Source organism: Poecilia mexicana, unplaced genomic scaffold (genome assembly GCF_051168715.1).
Source record: "Poecilia mexicana isolate PSO_F unplaced genomic scaffold, ASM5116871v1 scaffold_2, whole genome shotgun sequence".
In the NCBI taxonomy this organism is placed as follows: domain Eukaryota; kingdom Metazoa; phylum Chordata; class Actinopteri; order Cyprinodontiformes; family Poeciliidae; genus Poecilia; species Poecilia mexicana.
Window position 1 is genome coordinate 47,435,417 of NW_028263371.1, and position 25,657 is coordinate 47,461,073.

Sequence of the window (25,657 nt, forward strand, 5' to 3'; positions counted from 1 at the left end):
CACCTCTCTGCATTGATTTATGCGGATGGCTGATTAAAGCTTTTGCTCTTACAAAGCCCAGTCTAGCTGAGTACAGCTATAACCATCACCACATGAAGGAGATATTCACAATTAGCATGGAGTCAAAGAAAATCAATCAACCCACAAATCCACATCAGACTGAAAGTGTTAACTCTGCAACTTTCACTTTGTGAATATGCAGGTTTATATATTTGTATGGTCCGTATCAGCAAGTACCCGCTTCCTGTCACTAAATTGAAGAAAAATTATTAATGATTCCACTGCTTCCCTAATTCATTTTTACTTTGTAGAAATCAGTTACAGCAAAATCTGCTGCTTTCTGTCATAACATCTAGTTTAATAAACAGTGGTAGAAGAACGCTGAGTCTCATGGAACAGTAAACGCATTTTGAAGGGTTGTTTATTTTCTTGCAAAACTTTGCTTTTGTCGCTGGCGTTTTATTTTTATTGATTTGAACTTGGAGGAACATAGTGGTGCTGTGGTCAGCTTTGCAAAAGTAGCCATTTATTATGTTGCTGGTCAGCTGGGGGGATGCCTTTGTAAAGTTTGTATGCTCATGCTGTTTTATTTTCTGCTTTAGCTGCTTACTCCAGAAGAACAGAATGTGGTTGAATATTATTATTATTATTATTATTATTATTATCATTTTTTTCCTTTTTGTGAAGAAGGTTTTGTGTGGAATGAGCATAAACCAAGTCATCCTAATTCTGTAAAATGTAGGAAACAAAATAACATTGTTCACTCTGTTGTTTTTCTTGGAGCTAGATGGAGATTGTGACTGTACACCAATTCTTTCTTACTACAACTTTTAAAGCAGCGATTGCTTCTTTTATAACCGTTTATCTTATAGAATACAATATTTTAAAATATTTAAATTTTTCTGCTTTTCTCTGACCATGTCCCCTTAAAATTTCCAACAACTTGACTTCCTGCCCTTAAGGTTAATTTTCTAAACTGATTACATTCTATTCAAGGTTGTCTGGCTTTTTGTCCTTAGACACACAAAAAAAATTCTTTTTTTTTTAACAAATCTTTTTTTTTCATTGCTGACTTGTCTGCTGTCCTCGACTTCTTATTAACATTTTGATGAAATAAGTTTAGTTTCTCCACTTGTGATGTGAAATGTAAGGGCTGCATTGTGATGCAGCACTGTTGCATTGCAGGAAGAGGGTTCTGGGTTCAGATTGGTCTCTAAATTGTCCTGAGGTATGAGTGTGCATGCATGGTCCCGCCTCTCGGCCAATGACATTTCGAGGTAAGCACCTGCCCACGCTTAAAAAAAATGGATTGGTATTTTAGGAGACACACATTTCAAAGGGGGGTGGACGGTAGACCTTCCCCACTCAGCTCCACCAGCAGTATTTCCGGTAGCAGCAATTAGCAAACTCCTGCTGCAACTGTACATCTGCTGAGCTCATCATAAGAGCTACTCAGTCCAATGCTACCAAGCACGGTTGATAACGGCATAATGGACTAGCCTTTTTGTGATAACGTGCAGAAGGTGGAGTGTTGGAAAGAGCATGCACTTCTTAAAGAGTCAGAGGGCAATTTCAAAGCATAAAATTGCAAATTTAAATTTCTTTTAAGTTATGTGTGATACATACGTATTTATTAAAACTGAATGGAACATAGTTGCCCTATTGTGCAGTAAAATGTCACTTATGTGCCTGGAGAATACATGATACCTCCCCTTTAGCACCTGCTATGTGTTAATCTTAGCCACACGTGTCTTTGAGGGCTGGCATCCTGCAACTTTTAGACGTGTCTCTGTCAACACACCTGACATATCATTTGGTTTTTGCCATGACTCTATTGAACGTAATTGCATGAGAAGGTAATTCAGTCCTTTGATTCAGGTGTATAAGACATGAACACCTCAAACAGCTGCAGGACAGCAGCTTTTCGGGTTGGAGTGTGGCTATATATGTATGATGTAAAGCACTTTGAACTGTCTTGTTTCTGAAATTTGCTTTACAAATAAACTTGATTGATTGGTTAAAGTGTTATTTTCCTGTTGGAAGGAAAATAAATAATGTTATGCTATGTCTTAGTTTCAAATCTTTTCCATTCTCTTACAGTTTTTCTTGTGGGACTAAACTATATTTGTTTTATTCATTCTCCTGTTAACTCAGAACAGTTTTTCTGTCCTGGCTGAAGAAAAGTGACTCCACAGCATGATGCTGCCCCCACCATGTTTTACTGTGGGGATGGTGTGTTCACCTTCATATTAAGTATTAGTTTTTCCACCACAAATAACATTTTGCATGCAGGGAATAGTTACTGCTCTGAGGAGAGCATATCCTTTCACTTGTTTTGTGCGCTCCACATGGCTTGTGCCAAACTGCACACATGATGTTTTCTGTCTTTCTTTCACAATGATTCCCTTGCTGCTGCTTTATTTTATTTTATTTTTATTTTTGAAAGGTCGGGATTGGGGAATGAACTAATGGTTATTCTGCTGACCAATTCTCTCACCCGAGTCTTGGATATCTGCAGCTTCCCCACAAGCATCTTTTCTTCTTCTCTCATTATTGATTAAGTGGATGGTATTGGTAGGCTTATTGTTATGCCAAAATCTTTTTTGGATATTATTTGGACCAGGGAATGCTTCATCATCCTTGTTAAACCGCTCTACAACCCTCTGCCTTACCTGTGCTCTGTTCCTCTGTTCTCGTGGTGCTGTTTGTTCAAATGTTTTCCCAAAAACCTCAAGCTTTCACAGAGCAGCTGCACGTGCTGAGATTTAGTTGCACACAAGTGGCGTCTACGTCCTGATCAGGCGACTGCCGGTTAAACTTGATTTTATGTAAGGATACAGGGAAAGACGAGAGGAACACGTATACCCCCCCCCCCCCCCCAAAAAAAAAAAAATCTAGCGTGGTTATATTCGTTACTTATTTACTACTCGCTACTTTTGTAAACTATTACAAGGCACCAGAACAAATCTGAGCATTTTGAAGTGAATTGTGTGGATATGTTTGAATACATGAACATGCTGTTTGGCCAATTTTAGTGAAACTGTGAGCTGTGATTTGACTACTACATTGATCTCTGATGGAAATCATCTGCACTTTTGTTAGTGATATATAAAATGAAGGTTTATGTTTCCAAACCACTTTTTTTTTCTGTTTTTTTTTTTTTTTTTTTTTTTTTTCTGGGAGGGGAAAGGGGGTATTAACTTAGTGATGTTAGTTATTTTAGTTGTAAAAGCATCTTTTTATCTCTATATTTAAATACTGGTTGCAGAAGCGGTTGCAGAAATATATGCACTACCAAACCAGGTGCATGTGCAGTTCTCAGATCCCTGGAAAGAAGTCCAGAGATCTCTTTATACGCATTGATAATTCACGCTGGTACGTCTTCAAAATTAAAGGCTTCTTCTTCCACGATGAAAGAAAATTATTCTGACACACTATAAGATCTGCCCTCTTCAATTTATCACCATAATCTCCCCTTTAAAATGCTAATTTAGGAAGTAATTATAAATTCAATGCTAGACAGAACGACAAACAGCCTCAGCAGTTCATGCCTTCTTTCCAAAACTAATGCTATGATTGCTATCGGGTGATGACATCGGTGGTCGACATTACTGTCGCATATGGTGACTGGACACTAAATGATGATCAACAGTGGTTAAGTATTTAACTATTGACTTTTTACCCATGAGTCCCTCATTATGAAACGAGCCACATTAAATGGTTTCCTTTTCTTTGTCCTTTATTACGTTGTTGGATGCGTCTTTTTGTTGTTGGTTTGTTTTATCACAGTGATCAGAGAGAGAGAGTGTGTTGAAAATTCTGTCATGCCTGTCAGATTCCCTCTGTTATGGATAGTTTTCAATTTCACAGCATATCATCTTTTCATCTGTTGAGAGCCCAGTGCTTTGTTTACACCGCTAAATGACAATGTGCAATCCACAGTGAAACACTTGCCAGAATCAATTTTCACAAGTGTCTGTTCATCAAATGTTGCTGTTTGTCTTTTAACATGGCATGCCATTTGCTGCTTAACGGAATGAGAACAAAAAGTTGATGATATCAGCTGTAAATGTGGGTTACAATCATTTTTGAGTAATATATATTTAAGTGTAGTATAAGTGTGATATTTAAAAAAAAAATGAGAAGAATGGCCCTCGTTGAGGCCTCTGTTCCATTTAGAAAGGAAGTGATGTACACATCTGTCGATGGCATTCACTACTGATTTCTGAACATTGAAGTACTGCTCCAATTCAAATTTACATGGAGTAAGACTTTGATAAGCCACATTTTCAGGAGCAGTACAGCTATTTTGGGGTGTTTGTGTGGCCTGTGAGGGGTGTGGACCGGACAGGAGATGTCATCATCTTCATATATTTATGGGCTGGCCAGCACACGTTCTATTTATATCCAACTAGAGGAAGGCCCAGGGGACCTGCAGCTCCAGGCAGGGTCTTATGGGTGCCTTGCCCAAAGATAACTCTTATGTAGTGGGAGAATGGATGGATGGATATTTACATGCAGGCAGTTTTAGGCTACACTGGCAGTGTTCACAGGACCCAAATATATACACCACCAAACCAGGTGCATGTTCATAAGGACGAGTGCTTATGCAAATATTCAGACTGACTTGTTTTTTTCTTTTTAGAAAACTTTGTACTTTGAGTCATGTTAGTCCTCTAGCAATGAAAATTGGTGTCAACTTTTAAAAAGAATACTCCATCTTACTGAGCAGCTTACAATGCAGGAATTCACACCAATAATATGCGTCAGGAGGATGTTGACATATCCCAAGCACAGCATGGCTGACTGAATATTGACCCAATCTGCCGAGCAACGGCCTTTATTTCACTGGTATTTAGCAGAGGACCTTGCAGCTTAACTCAACATGACATTTTAAGGAAGATAACTATACTGACTAAATTGTAAGTGGAAAATGATTTGTGAAAGATTTGTTGGAGATGTTCCTCTATAACTTAATGGTCTTAAATAATTTAATTGTTTCAGAGTGGAAAGAAAATGATGTGCAAGATCAAATTCTATAAAACCCACAAAGGGAGTAAGATTGAATCATAGACTAGTAAATGTCTACCCTTCTCGTAAGCTATCATGTGCGTTCCTAAAATTGAAAAGAAAATGTTCACGTTCGTCCACTTTCAAACCAAAAATTAAATGGAGCAATCTCAACAAAATTGCTACACAACAAAGATGACTTACAATTATTCCTTCGAACTTGTAAAAAATGATGAAAAATAAAAAGTTAAATCTTGACTTGTATCTGAAAATGTCATTATCTCTACAGCTACTGTTAATAGCAATTAATTGTACTACAATTAATTCCTGTGACCTATAGTTTCAAAAACTAAGGTAAAGACTAAGCAAATAATTATTGCAGTGAGTTTGCTAATGACTTTGCTTTAATTCTGGCATACACTTCAATAATGACGTTCCTTTTTGAAAAAGAGTAATATCCTGTCAGTGTGACGGGCAGTCAGTAATGTGGAAAGTTCAAAAAGTAACACCCATTGATTGTTTAGATCAGACTCAAAATCTAGTAATTAATACAAGATATTGGCATAAAGATCTCAGTGGTCAATGCTGTTTCCTTGCACTTCTGCAGTGTTATAAACTATGCTGGTTATGATTTTAATTAAAATGCTCTTCTGCAGATTATTTTTTCGTGACAGTTATTCAGTGTGATTATGAGTAATATGAGAGCAATCCACGTCACTGAGTAGATAACCTCTGGTGGTTTGCATAAACTTCTGTTGCTCTCGTAAAAAGCCACTACTTGGGTCTATATACTCAAATTACCACAGGAAGGTCAATGTCTTTCTATTGCAGCTTTCCAGCTCCAAATCAGAAGTTATCTCTGTCCTTTCAGGTCACAGCAGCCTACAGTCACTTTTTTCTTTGGTGAGGCTTACTTTATAAGTAGAAGTAATCTTATTCTGGTGTGTAGCATGGCTTATTATGAAGAAATGTGGTCCTTTTCCAAAAACTGAGCTGGTTACCTGCCTACAGTAGTCTAATGGTACCCATTGCCAGCACTGGCAGGGTCAACTAGCCCTGCAGTCTGCCAGTGATGCAGACAGGGCACAGACCTGTCATCAGCTGTGGAGGAAGAGACGCAGAGATGCTGGAACTACCAGCCGACAGAGGAAATATTAAACTTGCATTACAGAGAGGCTGTGGCTGGAGGATAAAACGATCAGCATGAAGTCTGTTCTTTCTACGCTGGACAGGACAGTCAATCAATAGAATAATCTGCTGCAATTTCATATAGATCAATGTCCATTTTCTCCACCTAATCTCATACTGCTCTAACACAGCATGAGTCATTAAAAGCTCTCAGTTGCTGTTCCAGAGAAATCGTTCAGTTTCTGGTTAAATCTGTGCTATATAAATATCCTCTGTGGCTCATGATTTTATGGGGCTTTTTTTGTTTGTTTGTAATTCCTGTGTATGAAGACTAAATGTAAAAAAAAAAAAAAAAAAAAAAAATCAACCAAACATAAAACTTATTGACAAAAGCTTTGGTTGTGAAATGTAATTAAACTGTTCAATAATCAAGAACATGAAAACTGTATTGCAAATAATTATTCATACTATCTATGACAGGTTTTAAATTGTAAATTCCTGTTTGGGATTACGTTGGTCTTGTTTTTTATCAACCCTCTGAAGGTCTTTTCAGATCTATCATATGTCAATGTTTGTTCTTTTTGGACTGTGATTGGATCCCTTTTTCTGCTCTGTATTTTCTGCATGACAATATTTATATATATAATATTTTGTAATATATTGAAAACTTAGGGAGAACATATTTATATATCCCTATAAACCCTGTTTATAATCTCAGATTTTCAGTTCCCATAATCTATTCCCATAAGTTAAAATGGCCTATTAATATGTTAATGCATTCTTGGACTCTGCAGGGGTTCCTACTCCATTATGCAGTTTGTCTTTTCTCCATCCTGCATATGTCACGTTCTTGGGTTGAGGAACAGTGAGAACATTCAAAATATTGTCCAGGAAAATGGTTTTAATATCTGAATATCTTCTTTATAGACAATCAATCTGTGTAATTTTTTTTATATCTAACATAAAATAATATACACAGACCATATCATGCTTACATGTAGCACACACCACGAGAGTTTGGACAAGTAAACATTTATTTTATGAACCACATTTAACATTTATTTTATAGATGCTGGCATTGAAAATAGTTTGTTTTGATGGATTAGGGTTTGTTTTAGAAATGCCTTAGGCTAAGATCGCTACATAATTTTCAAAACTTTCATTACCATTCAAATAGACTGTTAGGAGAAATTGGAGTAAAAGGAAACACCAAATTCTGGCCAAAAAGGGCCTTTGGTGCTTCACCGCAGGTATTGGATCTGCTTTAGGATGTTTCCTCACAGTCTAAGGAATGTCCCTAAATGTGGGAGGATTCTGTATCATGACCTTCAGTTTTAACCTTTTTGTGGAGAGGGAAACACCAGTGGGACTTGAGTTTATGAGCAGCATGAAACAATGCATGTTAGGGCTTCTTTGTGCAGTGTTGTACATCATGAACAATGCCATTTCATGCAGAAATTTTAATCTGGTCAGAAGTCGCATATCTGAGTGCAGTCAAAATCCTGCATAAAATTCAAAACCTATTAGTTTGTCCAGTGATGTTTCTACGGTGATCACTTATTGCTCTGAAACGCAAAGGTTTTCTTGTTTATATACCGTGTTGTATAACTGTACTGTAAAGCTTATGTTTCTCTGATTGCTCCTTCGCCCTCCCTCACATATCTCAATAGATTTACTTTTTATGACAAATGTTAAATTTGTTCTGCAACCTGTAAATATTCCTTTGGTCAAGTAAACTTGTAAACATTGATTTTGTGAACTATTGCATACACTTCAAAAGTGCATACATTTTGAAGTGTATGCAGTTCGCCACAGTTAAGACCAGGCCACACAAAATTGGTCAAGTCATATCTGCTGCTACGAACCTCCTCAACACTAAACCTACGACTCGGATATACAGCTATTATAATAATGAACCACATAAATCTCACAATAGAAGTTTTGTGCATGCTCAAACTAGTGATGCTGCTATAATGCAAAATGAATAGCGAACAGAGTCCTTGATGCACCAGAGAAGACCTCTCCAAGTCCCTGCAGAAACCAACACTACTGCTTTTTTTTGCAAATGATTCTCTGGTCAGCCACACAACTACTTCCTGTTATCGATGGAGATGCTCAAAGTTTTACTGTTACCACCCAAGAGAGTAGGTCGTTGAACAATCTGTCAAACGGGTGCAATCAGAGGTGATCACTGATTTCTAAGAGAAAATGTTCCATTTTCCTTTGACACAAATGGAACCATTTTTGTACAGAAACAAGCTTCTTGAGTTCATTCACAGTAATAATGCTTATGGAGATTTCTTTGGAAATGCCATCACTAACAATCATGTGTATTGGTATAACTAGCCTCAGAGGTCTACTTAAAAAGCTGTAAGTGGACATTCATGACAAACTGACACATACAATCAGGTCATTTTCAAGAAGAAAATACGCATTGATTTGTTCGGGAAAAAAGTGTTACTATTGATCTTGTGTAAATAACATTATTTTCCTTTAAAAGCAATCAAGCCTGTCCTGAAAACGTATTGTTTCTCCAGGCCTACCTCATGATGCCTTACTCCTGCATATAATTAGGACATCCTGTAGGTGTATTGTCACATATACCGTGTACTTGGCTTGTTTGACGAGGTGAATAGATGGGCCTCATTTAATATTTATACATTTCTGAAAATATGTTGCGGTTTTAGTCTCCTAGTTATTCCCTAATGTTGCCACAAGTGAGGGCAAAAAACATTTCTATCAGTTCACTGGATATGCTGGCATCTAACCGAGAGTAAATTCAAGAAGTCATGTCTACTTCTTTTCACTGTAAATGACTTATTTTGAGGAGAAATGCTTTCCTCTTGAATTATTAAAATCTTCTGTCCTTGAGAGTCAGGAAAAAAAAGCATTGACAAGGTTGGTGATATTTTCCACACCAGAACTGCATTGTCTTCTTTTTATAAACTATCCTAGAAAATTTATCTTCGGCCAGAAATGGCATAATGCTTTTGCAAAAAATAAAATAAAATATTGGAATGATAAATAACATCTTTCTTTTCCTTACCCATATTACAAACCAAACAAACATGACACTTAACTGTCTTGTGAATTGAACACTGATTATCACTTGACCTTTTGCACCTGTTTGGGAGGTGGAGTATATTAGATACCAAGGGAACATTTTTTTTTTCCAAGGGCCGTCTGGTGATGCCAGACAACTGAGTCAGAGATTTTCCTCTCCTGCTGTTTTTGTGGGTTGCTCCCAGTCTGCAGGGGTCTGTAAATATCAAACATGTTCTTAGGAAGATAGGAAGTCAAGGTTAGAGGTCTATTACACCAGATGCTGGTTCTGATGTAAATGTGTCAAAATACACAGTGCATCACAATTTTTTGCATATGCAACTGGACAGCCACATAACAAGCAAGGTGCCTATGTATGCACATTTTTATATTTTCAGTTCAGTCTGTAATGCTTCTAAAAACAGGTCAAGCGCTTAAAATAAAACAAAAAAACAGCCATTTTTTGACAATAAGTTAATGTTTTTTGGTGTCTGAAAAATGAGCCATTTCAAGAACCTGCTTATTGTTGAGTGACATTGCGCCATTACTTCGTAATCCCAGCAAGCCAGCCTGTCACCTAGCAACCCAAGTGGAGCTCCTGCATCTTTGGTCAGCTGGTTTTATCACTGGGTGCACTGTACAATGGCTGCTGGAAAAGACAAGTGCTTGGTGGTTGTCTTACTATTCAGAAGCCACTTAATGCATTCTTGTTGGTTGTACAGGAGGATCCACTTCTGCTTTTCAAAGATATACAATTGTGCATCCAATTTGCGCAATTGGATGCGCAATTGCGCCATTGTTTGCAACCATTTTCACGTGTAAGCATTGAGCTGTGGGTTGTGGTCAACTGCAGGTTATCTGGACTGAGGTCACAACAGGCCTTAAAATATCTCGTTCTGAGAGGAGCACAAAGTAGGCTCCTTTCAAAATGGTCGGATTAGAAACTCCTTACCTAAGAGTGATTTTGTGAGGGGTAAAAAGTAATGTACATGTTTTTGATAGACCGATCCCAACCTTTTAAAGGAAACATAATAGTCCACCTTTAAAGGATCTCCTCCTAACCTTTTGGTGCCTGATACCACAGCATACCTTCAGGGGTGGATTGTAGTGAAATCCGTGCAGTAGGTCAGTGCAGTTTTGGCCATAAAGTAAGGGCTGCCAAAACAGTTGATTTGGCAGGTGGTCATAATGCTATGCCTCAGCAATACATAGAATTCTCACTGTGAACATTAGCATAATGAGATACACAGTACGACACAACAGGGCTAATACAAATGCATCTAAATTATTTTATTCCACCAACAGGCAGTGGAAGGCTGAGGTGGGAATAGATTTCTGACAGCAATCTGATTTCAGTCCATCTGCCCCCAAAATATGTCACGCATGACAAAAATTGCTGCTCCCAGTGTAAGTGCTGCCAGTCTTCTTTATATTGATCCAAAAATCTAATTTTTGTCAATATAAAAATGTCAACATTAACACATTCATGACTGCCATTTCAGTTTCACTGCACATAGATATCTTTTTCTGGGCTGTCAGGTTGCTTACCGTGATGTCTTTCTCTTTGTTTTCTGTTTCAGTGGTGTTGCTGGATACAACGTCTGTGCTTGGAGAGCTGGGATGGAAGACGTATCCAATAAATGGGGTAAGAACAGTGCCTCTGTTTGCTTTTGGTCTTACTGTACAGTTTGCCTAGTTCAAAACATTGCCACTGCAACTTTAATGAGATCAATTCTAGTGATGTGAACTGTCTTAGTGGCCTCTTTCATTTATTCCTTCCCCTTGCATCAGGGTCTTCTTTTCACATGGGAAACGCTGTAATTCAGTGGTAGATAATGAATCGGTGTCCCTTAGGAAGTTTCCTATTTGTTGTTCCTCACCTATGAAGGTCTGTCATTGGCCTCAATTTATCTCCAAGTGTTCTTTCCAGTCTTTAAATGTTGCCTATTAATGGATCACTATTTAAAATACTTTGGAAATGTTGTGTTATTAAACATTTGAAATCAATTATAATAAAACAAATCTAAGTCTCACCATCATTTCTCCTTTTATCATCATTTAAAAAAGACAATTTAGTGGGAAAGTATGCTCTTCAATCTTGGTTTGAATGTATCATTATCTATTTTTTCTCGGTTAGCTCTAACCCCCCCCAACATAACTCCCTTTATAGCTTTAAAAATAAGTGCCTCTGGCTCCCAAGGACAATATGCTATTGCCAGCTGATAGGAAGTATTGCCACTGATTAGAAGCTGCAAAGCAGATGCCAGCTTTAGCATTTCTGGTGGTTTGCCAGTCGGTGTTCTCCAACTGTGTGCAAATGATTTGTATCTTGGCTGTCACCGTTTCCTTGCCTTACCAATGTCCTAAAATATATACAAACGATTTATGTTGGTGGGCATGTCTTTAAGAATTATATAACCGAGTGTTGTCAGCCAACACCTCTTTATTAGGCAACTCAACAGGGTAACAAACATCATCTTCCTTTCTTACTTCATAGAGAAATAGGGTGTCAAGTTTAAAGGAGATACATTTATATACAAGGCCCGTTTCAATTCATTAGGGAACGTCACTTGTTGGCACAGGATGGTGGGCTTGACTTTGACGGAAAATATGTTAATGTCCCAAGATCTCATGACACTAGCTTCCATTTCACCTCTAACAATGAGTCATTTTTTAGGTTAGCATATTTGCATATTTGTTTTCCATATTTGCATGAATTATCACTCAGAAAATGAGCAGGGCTCAAAAAGTTGGTTGATACCTTGATGAGGGAACAACTTGTGTATTTAAAAACTTTTCTTCGTCTTCCCTCTTTGTAAGTTGACAAACCTGTGGTTTACCTTCAGTCGGAACCGTCTTGTTGAAATGACCCAGTAACAGCATGATTACAGGTGCATGCATGTAGGCGAGGAAATGGTACGTCTTTGCAGAGTCAAGAAATAAGGTTAACCTTTCGAAAAAAATTACACAATATTACACAAAGCACAAACACTTTCACCAAAACTTTCTCCGTTTTCTCAGTACAGGTGAGTCCAAAAGACTATATATCAAGGGCTCTTATTTTGAAGTAACAAAGGAAGGGGTCTTTTCAAATAGTTTGTGTGGTAGCTTTTTTAGGGCTCAAAGAAACTGCAACAGTTTAGCGACTTCTGTGAATCTACGGTGACTGGCTGTTCATGTACTCCAAAATTCTTAATGTTTTGCTTGTTTGGAGTAAATTATCTGTGCTAATCTAAAGTCCTGTTTAACGGTGTCATTCAGTCTGGACTGCATTTGATATTATGCAATACTAAATCTAAAAATAACTAGACTGGTCAAGCCATACCATAATGATTACATGTTAAGACACCGTTTAACATTTCTGAAACATTTTCCCCAAAATAAATTATTTTTACTATTATCCAAGTTATTGCTGAAATCTGATTCTGTCTCATCGTGTTTTATGAGCTGGATGTATTGGCAGACCTTTAATAAAAAGTTTATAGGGTCAATTTTGTAACTAAATAAAAGCTAATTCATATACTCATTCTAATCTAGAAGTTTTTAATGAACATTTGTTTTTTTTCCTGAATATTTGGAAAAAAAATAAAGAGAATATTTAAATACATTGCAAATTAAATATACTTTTGAAATGTGGGAGAGGAGGAAAGGGACCCATAAACATAATTATTTTTTGTCTTTGGGTTTAGACCTGAAATGATCATATGCTGAGGTGATCTCCACCTTTCTGCCCTAGAACGTTCTGTGTTTCTGCATCCCTTTCCTCATGGCCCTCAGTGGCCCATATCAGGGTTATAGATGTGATTACATCATGTAGGTCGTGGTGACAGCCGCCCACAGCGGCAAGGAAAGGAGAGAGAAAGAGGCAACTGCCTCCATGATTAAGCCGTCAGTCGTCTCCTCTCCTCACTCATCCTCAATCCTCCAACTTACTATTAATATTTAAGCCATCGAGGTGAGAGGGCCTGGGGGAAGGTGTGCAGATCCGGAGTGGTAAAATAGTTCAAAATCCCCATCACTAACTGGGAGCCAGTAGGAGTAAGTCAATCTCCAACATATTAGACACAGCCCCGGTATCAGTCCAATACAGCAGCCTACCTATCTGACACATGCAGTTGTTGTAGTTTTGGAAACACACTGCTGTCAGTCTGTCCTGCCTAGAGCACATCTTTAAAGGATTTCATAAGCAGTAACTTCTTTATTATGATGTCCTGATGATGGCTGTGAGAAATTATAGATGGTCATATAATGTCGAATTCAAGGTGAAGTGAAGGTGTGTAGCTGCAGAGGAGTTTGATCAAATAACAGTAACTTTTTACAGCAGAAGTGTAGAATTGGCAGTGATGAACTGGCATTGAGTTTCCTGCAAAAGTACCAATACCACTTAAACTTCTTCAAAGTTTGTCACGTTGCGCGTACAAATTTCCGGTGGAATGTAATCTGATAGAGCAACACTGAGCAGTGGATAATTGTGAAGCTGAAAATAAAAACGGTGCATAGTTTCTCGAAAAAAAATCTGAAATATGTGGTGTTTAGCCTCCTGTATTATATGCTTTGTAGAAATCTGGAGACTTGTAAGTCTGAAGAAATACCTCGAGTTTCTGTGTCTGGACTTTGAATAGACCATTCTAGGACTCTCTAATGTTTTGTAAAACGCTATTCTGCCTTTCCTGAACTAAAACATTCAGCGCGATCACATCACCATCTTTCATAATGGGCATAGTGTGTTCAGTGTGATAAATAATGTTTTCCACCATGCTGAATTTTATTTTTACGCCATTGTTTAATGTTGGTCTCATATGGCCAGAGAGCCACAGTATGAGCACAGGGTAAGAAGGTAAAGCAATTAAACTAAAAACATAATGCAATGTTCAACCATGACAATTGGTTGTGTGATCTTGTGATGGGCCAGTGACCTATAAACACCTCTTGCTTATTGGTAGCTGGTTTGATCCATCAAAACCTGTGACTCTGAACTGGTTAAACAAGGTGCATAAAAGAAAAGCAAAACAGAAAGAAACTGCTTGTTTTTCTTTTGCTGCTTCTCTTTGGTGCCGGTTTTGCAAGAAGTTCTGGATAAGATAGTTTTGAAAAAAGTTTATTAGCAATTCTGAATTGTAAATTCTTGACTTCAGGCATACTCATGTGCAATTATCACACTTGTCTCAGAAAACTTTTAATTAAAGTGAAAATTGCACTGGAAAGTCTGAAACGCTTCGGTTAATTATTGTGATTGGTGTCCCACCGTCCGCACATTGTGTGTCTCTGTAGCGCCACACCACATCTTAGACATCAGAACCAAACTGAAAAGCCGCGAGCAGATGTTTACTCGCTGCAAACAAAATCAAACATTTTTGCCATGGCTGTATTTTGTGCCAAGGTGCCCTTTTTCTGTCTTATTCCTGCTTTGCTTAGATAGTAAATAGATCTGTTTCAACTATCCGCAAGGGAAACCGACCAAAGTGGCTCACTTGTTAATGACGTGAATGTGAGCATTTCCTCTGAGTTGGTAAACACATTCAACCTCAAAGGCTCCAGCCATTAAATCTGTGCATACTGAACAGAAATCCCACTCAAGGCTATTGAAATCTGTTCTAGTAGAACTTGATAAATGTGGAGTGGAGAAAAGGCGTGCTAATTTATTGTTGGCTAATGTGTTGGGAGATTTTTATGTGCTTCTGATCTCTGTTTTTTATCATGTTTCGTGCTGCCAGTTTAGTAAATAGTTATGAAGCACAAGGTATCAGGGGTGGACAAAAGACAAAAAGGATGAGAATAGGAAGAAGGCTGCTTCGGTATATGCATGCAGCCACAATAAGCTTCAGTCAGTGGGCAAATACAGTGCTGAAATATGCATGAGTCCTTTTCCCAGTGGTGAGTGGTGGTGTGGGAAGGGGAGTGAAGCAGTGAATGGAGCAGCTTATTTATTAAATTACATAAAAAGGCTTTAAGGGATTAGGAATGCCTAATGTTGCCTTTTGTTTTCACTAATGCACGCTGAGAAAAACAGGTTGGAGCCCAGAAAAAGGGTTGTCCATCATGAAAGCAGGGGGTAATCCTATTTTCATTTATTGTTTGAGATTTCAAGCAGTCGATAAATTCATCCCCCACAAAAAAAAATACCCAAAGGCCACTTTGCAACAAGAAAAAATGTCTCATGATTATGTGTGAAGAATGTGCATCCTGTATTGCATTGTGGAGCAGTGTATAAAGCGCTGTCACACTGCTTTCTAGATTGCAAATATACAAATTTATACCAGTCTGCATATTGGAAAAACAAGCAGATTATATGGAACATCAACTGTGTCATGTTTTTAAAGCTTCTGTGTAACTTTTAAAGTACTCCCTGTTGGAATAGTGCATATGGATTAGGATGTGCAGCCAAATGAGTAGTGCATTTGCCTACAAATGTCAGAGTAAAGCACACAAATTGTCATATAATTATTAGTCGGGTTAATCATCTCGTAAGTCAAGGCATCTGTTCTCGTCTTAAACATCCAGCATCCTGAAAGTCCTTAATTGAATTTTGTAGCCTGTTAAAGAATTGTTGAAAATTCTCATAGACCCAGTCATTTCAAGGACATTCCCGAGTCCTGTGTATTTACAGATTGCAATTTGCATTGTTTTTAAGTAGATTTTAAAACAACACTTACCCTCCACATAAACAGTGCTATGTAAAGAAGGCATTTCTAATCTCTGGTTTACGTTTGCTATAACTAGGCCTGTCGCGATAAACGATAAATCAATTAATCGCACGATAAATTAAACCTATTGACCTCATTTTAATTATCGGCTTTATCGTCTCTTCCTGTCTTTTTTTTTAATGAAAAAAGGGTCAAAAAAGCTCTCCACTGACCCTCCCTTCCTCATTTCCTTAGTGTAATGTCCAGCGCACACTACAAGAGTTGTTGGCGGACTGTCGGCCCATTTTCAAAACCTGACAGAAATCCTAGGTATAACGGTTCGATCGGGTTTGTAGTGCACTGTGGTGTCCAGCAACATGGGCACAAAATAATGGCTACAAGTCCAGTTAACTAATTTTAAAACCAGGCATTAATCAATGCTTTACTAGAATCTACCTGTGATGCATGTGGCTAGAATCAGCGTAAAGTCCTGACTGAATGTAAATCATTGTAACCTATTTATGTAACGTTAACGAAGAACAGCTGAAAACTTACCGGGTTCATCAACTGCGGTAGCAATTTGGCTCCAACTCCTCCCCTGGTCATTTCTATATTCTTTGCACAAAATGTTGAATAAACATTAATGTTTCCACATATCATCTCCAATGTCCGCTGGACTTCGTGTTGCGCCGTGTCAGCTGTTTGGGATTCCCCTCCGTAATTTCCCCTCAGAAAGCAGGAGGAAAATCCGTGCTTTCTGATTGGCTACCTGTCACATTCAACAGGCTGCATTGACACTTCCAGGCGGGGGAAATCCCTGATTTAGATCGGAGTGGTGTGTTACGACAATCCACCGTGACACACCACACACTGCAGGATGATCGGTTACGAAATCACCAGCGGCCAACTTTCTAAGATTGTCGTAAGGGGAAAGTGGGGGCAAAAAAAGTCGTAGTGTGAGCTACTGCATTAGGTAGTCGGATGTGCCCGTCTTCTCTATCTAAATCTCGTGATTACTGAAGGGCAATATAGTATACAGACTTCATATCTGCACTCTTTTGGTTGAATGCAGTGTCTATTTCCACTTTGGCTTTATGTTGTTTAGTTTTTATTCAAGTACGTTTTTTGTTAATGGAGACTGAGAATCCATTTTATTTTTGTTTTTGGTTGTTTTGTTTATTTAGTTTCAGTTCCAGTGTTATGTGTTCTTTTGAAAATAAAGTGCATCTATCTATGGCAGGAAATCACATGCACTATTAGTCATTTCCATTAAATCAGTGTCAAAAGGTCTTGAAACAATATTATCGTTTATCGCAATAATTTTTTAGACAATCGCTCAGCAAAATTTGTTATCGTGACAAGCCTAGCTAGAACACTGCTCAGTATAGTAGACTCAGAGGGAGATAGTTGGGTATATTTGTACATCTCTATGCAGTAAGGATACGTTTATGTGACTCTCACACAGGGTGCGAAGCAAGATTTAAAGTACATTTATTCCAAATCTGCCACCCACTGGAGACATCAGCCCTCTTCTGGTAAAAGTGGCGTGAAAAGTTTCTAACACACACACACACAAATTGAAACTGTTTTGTTCAGCTGGGACTATTGATGGAGCTAAATGCCGGAGCATTCAAAGGTCGGACCTAAATTCAACTTGATTTTTGTGGCAAGATTTGAAAATTGCTTTGTGCAAATTCTCTCCCTCCACTCTCACTGAGAAGCTATTTTACCAATCACAGGTAAAACTTTTCACCTCTAGATGTGCAAAACTGGTAGAGACAACACAATTACACATCACAATTTTCAGATTAACGCTGGATATTTTTCCTCTACGTCATAATTATAGTATGTGCCACTCTGTTGATTTATCACAAATTAAGTCCTTATAAAATACACTCAAGTTTTTAGTTTTGAAGTGATAAAATGGAAAGAAACAAAGGAGGAGTATGAATACCTTTAAAAAGGAATGCATACAAAAAATAACTACATGGAACTTGTAGAAAAACACTTTGAATGGTTGCAGATGTTTAGAACATAAACTCAGACACAATATCTTGTGAAAATTCAGTAATTGCTGGTCTAAAAAGCAAAATTATCTTGTGAAAATTCAGTAATTGCTGGTCTAAAAAGCAAAATAATAGAAATTAATTTATCATCGTTCAGAACTACAATGCTTTTTGTTCGCCTCAGACGTCTGAGCTGTTGTTTTCCGAATACCTTGTGGTTTTTCTTTTTTCTCAATCAGGAAGTTTTTACAGTCCTTGTTTTCCACTGCACTTTGATAAGAAAAGACAAAGATTTACCAATCTTGGAATAGATCATTCACCCTGGAATATTTTAAACTAATCTGTATTTTGTGTGGAGGCTTTATATATATATATATATATATATATATGTATATATATATATATATATATGTATATGTATATATATATATGTATATATATATATATATATATATATATATATATGTATATGTATATGTATATATATATATATATATGTATATGTATATGTATATATATATATAGCACTGGGCATCGGAAAAAAAATTGCAGTTGCAAACATGGAAAATGAAAAATGGATCTGAAGAGAAAAAGATGAATAGAGATGAGATGCAATGGAAACGAAAATTGAGACATCCAAAACATCGTCTTAAACATTCCTGCAGGCTTCGAACACCATCTCAAGCCTCTGTACTTTCCCTTAGTCCTAATCCTTAATCTTTTTATTACGATATTTAACCACAGTAATTGATTGCGGCTGCTTGACCTAAGGCTTATCTCAAAGCACTTCCTCCCTCCCTAATACTATTAGCCTTGAGAGTGAGACTGAACAACAGGGAGGAGAGGAGGAAAGAAAATCTGTATGTCAATGTCCTTCATAGCTCAGATAAACTTCTTTAATGTCTGCTGTCGAGTGGTGGCCAGCAGCTTTGTGAGAGAGAGTGAGAGAGGGAGATAAAAAAAAAAAGAGGGAATAATCCGGAATCATTCCACCTCTCCCCATGGAGGCTCTAATATAAAAAAGGTATGATGATTTAGCACACCAGTGTTCATCTCAGGGACCTCTGCCATAACCAGGCTTAAGCAGTGCTGGGGGATCCCTTAATTGGCTTGTTTCTTGTCAGGGACACGCTGAGGCCAAAATCTAATGCGCTCCACTCGGCATCTTGCTGACAGCAGAACATATCCTGACAGCTTTTTGGGCTAACTCTCACCGTGTGATGAATACAGCGAGTCGAGTTAGAGAACGAGTGGGAGGGAGGGACAGCATGGATGCAAATGGAGGGAGGGAGGGAGGGAAGACTGACGAGAATATTAGTGCCAAGCTGAATGCAAGCGTTGAATATATGAATATAGAAGGTGGGGGCAGGCAGGAAGAGAACATGAAATATGTTTACTGTAAGAGAGGCTGAGCTTAGGCAGTAGGACGCGTTTCTTTTTAACAGTAAATACCTGAGGAATTACAAAGATGGTGAACAGGAAAATGTAAACGTCAAATATTCCCATATTTTTTAACTCACCCTAAAAAAAGCTATAAGAAAATAAACACAACTTAAACCGTTGAGTTATTTTTCAAAGTGAATACATAACTTTAAATCACACTTTTTTTAACACAAAAAAAGTGTGATTTAAACCAAATCCAGATACAGTTTTCCATATTATAACACTGTATATAGTGTATGGATGTAAACGGGTATTTGTTATATAGAAAGGATGTCTGGCTGCTTATTGACATTTGTGAGCATAAAGTTCATCTTAAAAAAAGTTTTCTGTAATGGCAGTTATTACTTTTCATGTACCTGCTGACGTCCGCAGATCCTATTCGCTCAATACCCCCTATAGTTCGATGGAAGCTGCTTTTTGTGTAGCATTAGCTCGATAAGGCTTTTTGGGGCCAAAACTCAGACAGCAGAGACTGACTGACTGGACAGAGAGTATTTAAATTGTGCTGTCACATCTTCATCATAGAGGAGAAACCTCACAAGTAAAGCACAGGCTGATTATTTGGTGGGAAAATCCTGAGAATTGCAGAATATTGCATAGCTTCCCACTAATAAATATTCTTATAGCAGGAATCAGAGTGCTGACGCTTGTGCACATTAGAGAAACTGTGCTGATCAGAGCTGAAAATACAGCTGACCTGAATCCTGCCAGAACTGAACTTTTAAATGACGTCTTCTTGCACTTGGTCATTCACCGCTGTGGTAAATTCCCCTTCATTCCTGCTGCAACCTGGTTTTGAACAGATTTCCCAATTTTGAACATGAAAATTACTTGGGGGGGAAAGTTGTACAAATTTCAAAACAAAGCAATTCGTAGCATTACGAAAACCAACACCAAAAAAACAAAAGTAAAGGAAAAACTGGATATTGTTTAAACAAATCAATTTTCTGAAGATTTTGAGAAAACATTTCTTCTCGAGACTTATGACTGCTTTTGCTGTCAATGTTAAATTATCCTGGATATTTATGTTTTGGTAGACAATAAGTTTCATCCCTAATGCTTTGGTTTTCTAATTAATCATGGTCACGGAGAAATAGCTTATTTTTCTTTTAGGGCCAAAGATCATATGGAAGATGGATGCTGGGTTAATATACCGTTGGAGTTATTAGCCAGTTCATTTGTACAGTTTCTAAATTTAGATTTAGCTGTGTATGATTCCTACATAACTACTTTTTAAATCTCGCAGTATCTCTTTAATTTGAGCCTTATAGTCTCCACTATCCCTGAGTGTACAACAAAAATGGGTTTAAAGTCTTTACAGAAAGAAGGACATGTAGTTGTTCCAGTCTGAATAAAAAAAAATATATATATCTTGTCTCCCCTCAATTCTTCCCTTTTTTCGAGCAACCATGCAGAGTTTCATCCTAACCTGCAGTGTTTTTCTCTGGATTATCTGTCTCTACTTCCCTCCTGGCTGACATTTGTCAACAGTACTTGCAGCATTTCAGTAGAAAATTGTCTTTCTTTTCTCTGTAAAGTCCAGAACAGCTGCACATTTTAAAATCATTTCTTGTAAAACTATAAAAGATGTTGATAAATATTTAATTACAATAAATCTAGATCCAAGTGACTCAATTTGGCTCCATAAATGAATAGCACTCAGCCACTTGGAAATCTCTGTTTTAGAGATTAAAATTGAGTATTTCATATGGCATATCAAGGCAGGAAATGGGGGCTGTAATTACAGGTTAGCGCTGATCCCAATCACCTCACAGCTCTGCTTTCTTTTCAGGTGTATGAAAGAAGAATCCTCTCTTTTAGCAGCTGAACAGTTACTGAATTTCCAGCAGGAGAGATTGTGATCTCCCACTGTGATTGGAAGAATTACATAAAACATGCGATTGAAATCACCTAATCAGGCATTTGTGCAAACATTTATCTAATCTAAAGTAATCAGTCAGATGGTTATGTTTAATATTTGAAAGCTTATACTTTCACCAGTTATTGTCAAACTGGTGCTTTGTTCAAGAAATATTCTTGCTCACCAAGAATCTGCATCGTAAATTGTTAAAAGCTTCTTTTTATGTTCCGTCCACAGCAAAGGGCCGATGAGCAAAAGCTAAGAGGTGATGTGCTCTTGCGGTTTTATTCTCATAAAAACTGCAATTTATATGTTACATATTTACAGCAGGGTCTTTTCATAATTCTTTTTCTCATGTGCAAAACAAAAAATGCATTGAGATTGTCTACATCCAGAAAATCCAAAAATATATATATATATATATATGCACACAGGCAGCTAATCTGTTGTACACTTAAAGGAGAGTTCTGTGGCCTATTTAGAGGGAACTCGCCCAAGGTCACGGTGCTTAATCTCTAGTAGGCTGTTTACTGCTGTCTGTTTCACTTGACTTGCATCAGAAAATATAGTGCAGTGACAATGACACATTTCAGCCGTGTTTCACACCAGAACCTCTAATCGGCTGTTCTCTTGCTGCAGTGGCCACTAGCTGATTGTAGCTTTAGAAAAATACATTTTGCTACTTTCAGTAGCCATGACTATTGTATAGAAAACAACTGATTCACAGAATGTCAGGTGCTTAAAATAAGTCTTTGTGCAGCAATGTTTTAGTGTCCTAAGAAGCTTGTGTTCCTTATCAAGCTAAATGGCAATATGTCCTTTGACATGTTGCATGTCAGCAGAACAAAAAGCCTTCACACGTCTTTAAAATATAATTTACCAGAGCAGCTTTAGAAATTGTACTGTGCAATTTTAAATGTAAACAAATCTGGCTTAAATTCTCTTACCAACAAGTCTGAATGTGTATTAGCATTTGATATTGCTCAGGGAGGAGACTTTTTCTGTCACCTCCTAAACATCTTTCTTTGTCTCCCGGATTATACGCATTTGATTGAAACAGGATTTTCCTTTGCAGCTGTCTATATAGTCCTGTAATAGCTTTGTGCCTAGCAGAGCAATCGCAGTGCTCCATCAAGCTCTGACACATCCATTTGTCACACTCTCTGTGGTCAGATAGAAAACCAAGGAAAGATGCACACATCCACACTGTTGTGCAGAGAAAACCGCATCACTCCATGAATTGTGTCGTAGTCCGTACTACAAATGGTCTTATCATATTTTGATGTCGCTTACAAAAATGAATCTTCACTGGTGATTGTGTTTGGAGGTGAACATGCTGTGACCCGCTGAAAGGCGTTGAAGAGAATGCAACGTGAAACTTTGAAATGAAAAAGGAAATGTTCCGAACTGAGATGGATCAGCACCAAGCCTAAAACTGATATTCAGCTGGGCGGATGGAGTCAGAAAACAGACGAAATAAAACAGGAGGCACATTGATTGATCTTTGCACAATTTCCCTACTATATCCAGAGCGTGGGGTCCTGTCAGATTTTTTTCTTTTCGGTTCAGCTGACCCTAAATATTTTCTGTAGGTTTTAGGCCGTGTTTTGGGTTATTTTCCTCTTGTAAGGTCCCAATCATTGCAGCTTCTCAACCTTACACAACAGCGACATTTGGTATTTTCCTCTCTAAACAAAACGGGGGAAAAAGTAAGATTTATATAATATTTTTATTGTGTTACTATTCTTCTTGCAGAGTGCATTTAAATGTGACATGTTCTGTAATACTAAAAATAAATTAGGTTTTGTGGTTTTTTTTATTTACCTAAAATTGTCAAGTGGTGAGCTTTTAATTTAACTTTTATGATTTGGATTGGACTTACTACATGAGATTTCACTTGAACAAACTTCATATTCTGACGCTTATCAATCCAATCTATGTGGTAAATCTATTTATTACATTAATAGTATGTGATTCTTGTTTTTTTTCTCTTAAAGCAGGAACTACACAATCTAAACTACTTTCTTTTCCTGAGTTTGCAACCTTTGGTCCAATTTGTCTGTTCCACTTTGGAAACATATATTTGTTTCCTACTGCTTTGATATCTTTGTGCAAAGTTCTTTTCAACTTGGCTAGCCTACTGTGCTGTTCCAGTTCAACATTTTCTATAATTTGCTTGCAAAGCTCAGAAAATACATTTTCTGATTCATGGAAATGCTCTATATCGCTTTGCATTAACCATGAACCTCAATTAAATAGCTGGTGAAAGGCATGAATCCTGGCACGTTGAAAATTGAAGTGATTTCCATATTTAAAAGGTCAGATGATTTGCAGCGAATTAAAAGCTTATCCATATTCACTATTGGAATTGACAAGGGTGGACAGAGATCCTCCACTTTTTATGAATAACATTTTAGAGACTTCCCTTTCTTCAAGATGCATAGATTTGGGAATGGTGATCAAGAAAGTTGTGGCAATGATGCATTTATAGGGATTAAAGTAACCTTCAAAAGTGTATTAAAATACTAAATGGCCCCTGGCAGACTGAGACAGGACACAGGATGTGTGAAGTGTACTAGTTTAATACGAGTGGGGATCAAAGCTGCTCGAGCTACTTCAAACTGACCTCTAGCTAATATTTGTACCTCTGATAACAGGACAGTTTATTTATAGCTTCAAGTTAGCATGCTACATGTACACATGCAAGTCAAAGTTTGTTTGTTTCTGACTGTAATTCCCATAACAATTATTTCTGAATCCAGCAAGATTACTAATTGCACTGTTAGCTAACACTGTTCTGTCTAGATGACAAAACAGTGCTTGGTATGTTGTGATGTTGTGGTTTGTATCTGAACTAATGTGAAACAGCAGTGGAGCTAGTGGGGGCTGCTGCCATGTAATTACCAGTAAATCATTTTGGTCACTATGGAGACCAGGGAGTCAGTTATATTTCTTTGGCAAGTCTCTTTAATGTTTGCTGGCTCAATGTGGTGTAGTGATGTTTGATTATAAAAGAACCCAACAATTTGAGTTCAAACATGTCTGTATGCAAATTCTTGCAAGTAATGAAAACCTTGTCATCATGTAAATTAAAGCCTGAATCAATAAGTTTAACCATGAACTGATTCGGTCAGACTTTGGATTATCATAAAAAAATATTAAGACCTAATTTATCACCACAAATTGTTCGCAAATAACAAGAACAATAGGTTTCTGTGCAAAAAGGACAGGCCCTCTCACACCATACCTATAAATTTAGCCATGCTGACCTGGCTGTTGTCCATGAAGTAGTGTTTATTTTTAACTATAAATTCGAAACACTGTTTTAGATTGGAAACCTTATCCCTGACCTTCAAGGTGTGTCCTTTTTCGCTGTCGTGTTATTTTGGAGTATGATGGCATTGCAGGTGTGAAAGACGAAACTGTATCTCTTTGCAAAGATTCACTTAAACTCATCACTTTATTCTCTTTTCAACAAGCAGAGGACGGTGCAAGAGGAGACATCTAGTTTAATTTTCAGACCCTCTCAGACTCGAACTTCTGTCCTGTACAAGAACATTAATGGGGATTTTGGGGTCACAGAATGGCTCCCATTAGAGGGATATGGTTTCACTGGAGATGGGTGTTTAGTCTGGCCACGTCTGTAACCCACTTAACATTTCATACAAGTTCTTTGGATCCCGAAAGCCATACCCTCACCACATGCTTTTTCTGTCGGTGTTTTTGCTGCTTTCCCTGTCATAATTGATCGAGTAGGCCAGACAATCGCATCTCGTCTCCACTTATTTCCAGTCAGGCTTAAACAAGCCTGACTGGAAATAAGTGCAGACTGGAGTCTGATGGCCTTGCAAAGGGAAGATGGATGTCTCCTGCTGTTTCCATAAAGACGGGCAGGCAGGTGAGACACTTTGTGCTAAATTAAAACTCTGGGCAAACAGTAATTTCCTGCAGGAGAAGTTGATAAGCCTTGAAAGAGCTGACAAAATCCCCATTTCCATGCAGATTAACAAAGATTCGGCTTTTATTTTTGAATTAAACCAGCAAAACTTTTCATTGGGAAACTTTTTTTTTTTTTTACTGTGCTCTAAAAGTATTTTCTCCCATTAGAGATTTCTTTTTACTGTTTACTGTTTTTCTGATACTTGAATGGTTTCACATCACAAGCCTTCAAATGACTATTTCATTCAAGGTATAAATGCTTTTCAGACCAGTCTTTTTTGAAAGTATTGTCAAATTACAAGTTAGCTGTGATAACCCAGATTACTCAGGTGTGTGATCAGTGTTGCCAACACATGAATATTTTCCCCCTTTTAACACTAGAAGGTAAAATTAAAGCTCCAAAATATAGGGAAATCCTAGTTTTCATCTGCAGAAGAAGCATCCAGCTAAAGCTACACAGAGAGCTTCTTCCATCAAGGTGGATGTTTTAGAGAGGCCTAGTCAAAGCCCAGATCTCAATCCAATTGAAAATCCTGAAGGAGAACATCTGGTTATCAGTTTGTGACCCTAAACATAAGCGTACTTTAACACAGCAGCTTACACAA

At 37.6% G+C, this 25,657-nt stretch overlaps 1 protein-coding gene across 2 annotated transcripts in view; it reads left to right on the plus strand.

Annotated features, from left to right (window-relative positions):
• epha6 (eph receptor A6) overlaps window positions 1–25,657 on the plus strand; it is a 200,166-nt gene that overhangs the window by 13,128 nt on the left and 161,381 nt on the right. The window contains exons 2-3 of one of the 2 annotated variants that reach the window (XM_088001925.1): window positions 10,486–10,587; window positions 10,761–10,825. Coding sequence is in view for 1 of the 2 variants with exons in the window: in XM_088001921.1 (XP_087858047.1) it covers window positions 10,761–10,825 (65 nt within the window). In the remaining variant the exon portion in view is untranslated. The remainder of the gene's footprint in view (window positions 1–10,485; window positions 10,588–10,760; window positions 10,826–25,657) is intronic. The other variant, XM_088001921.1, reaches the window with a different exon arrangement.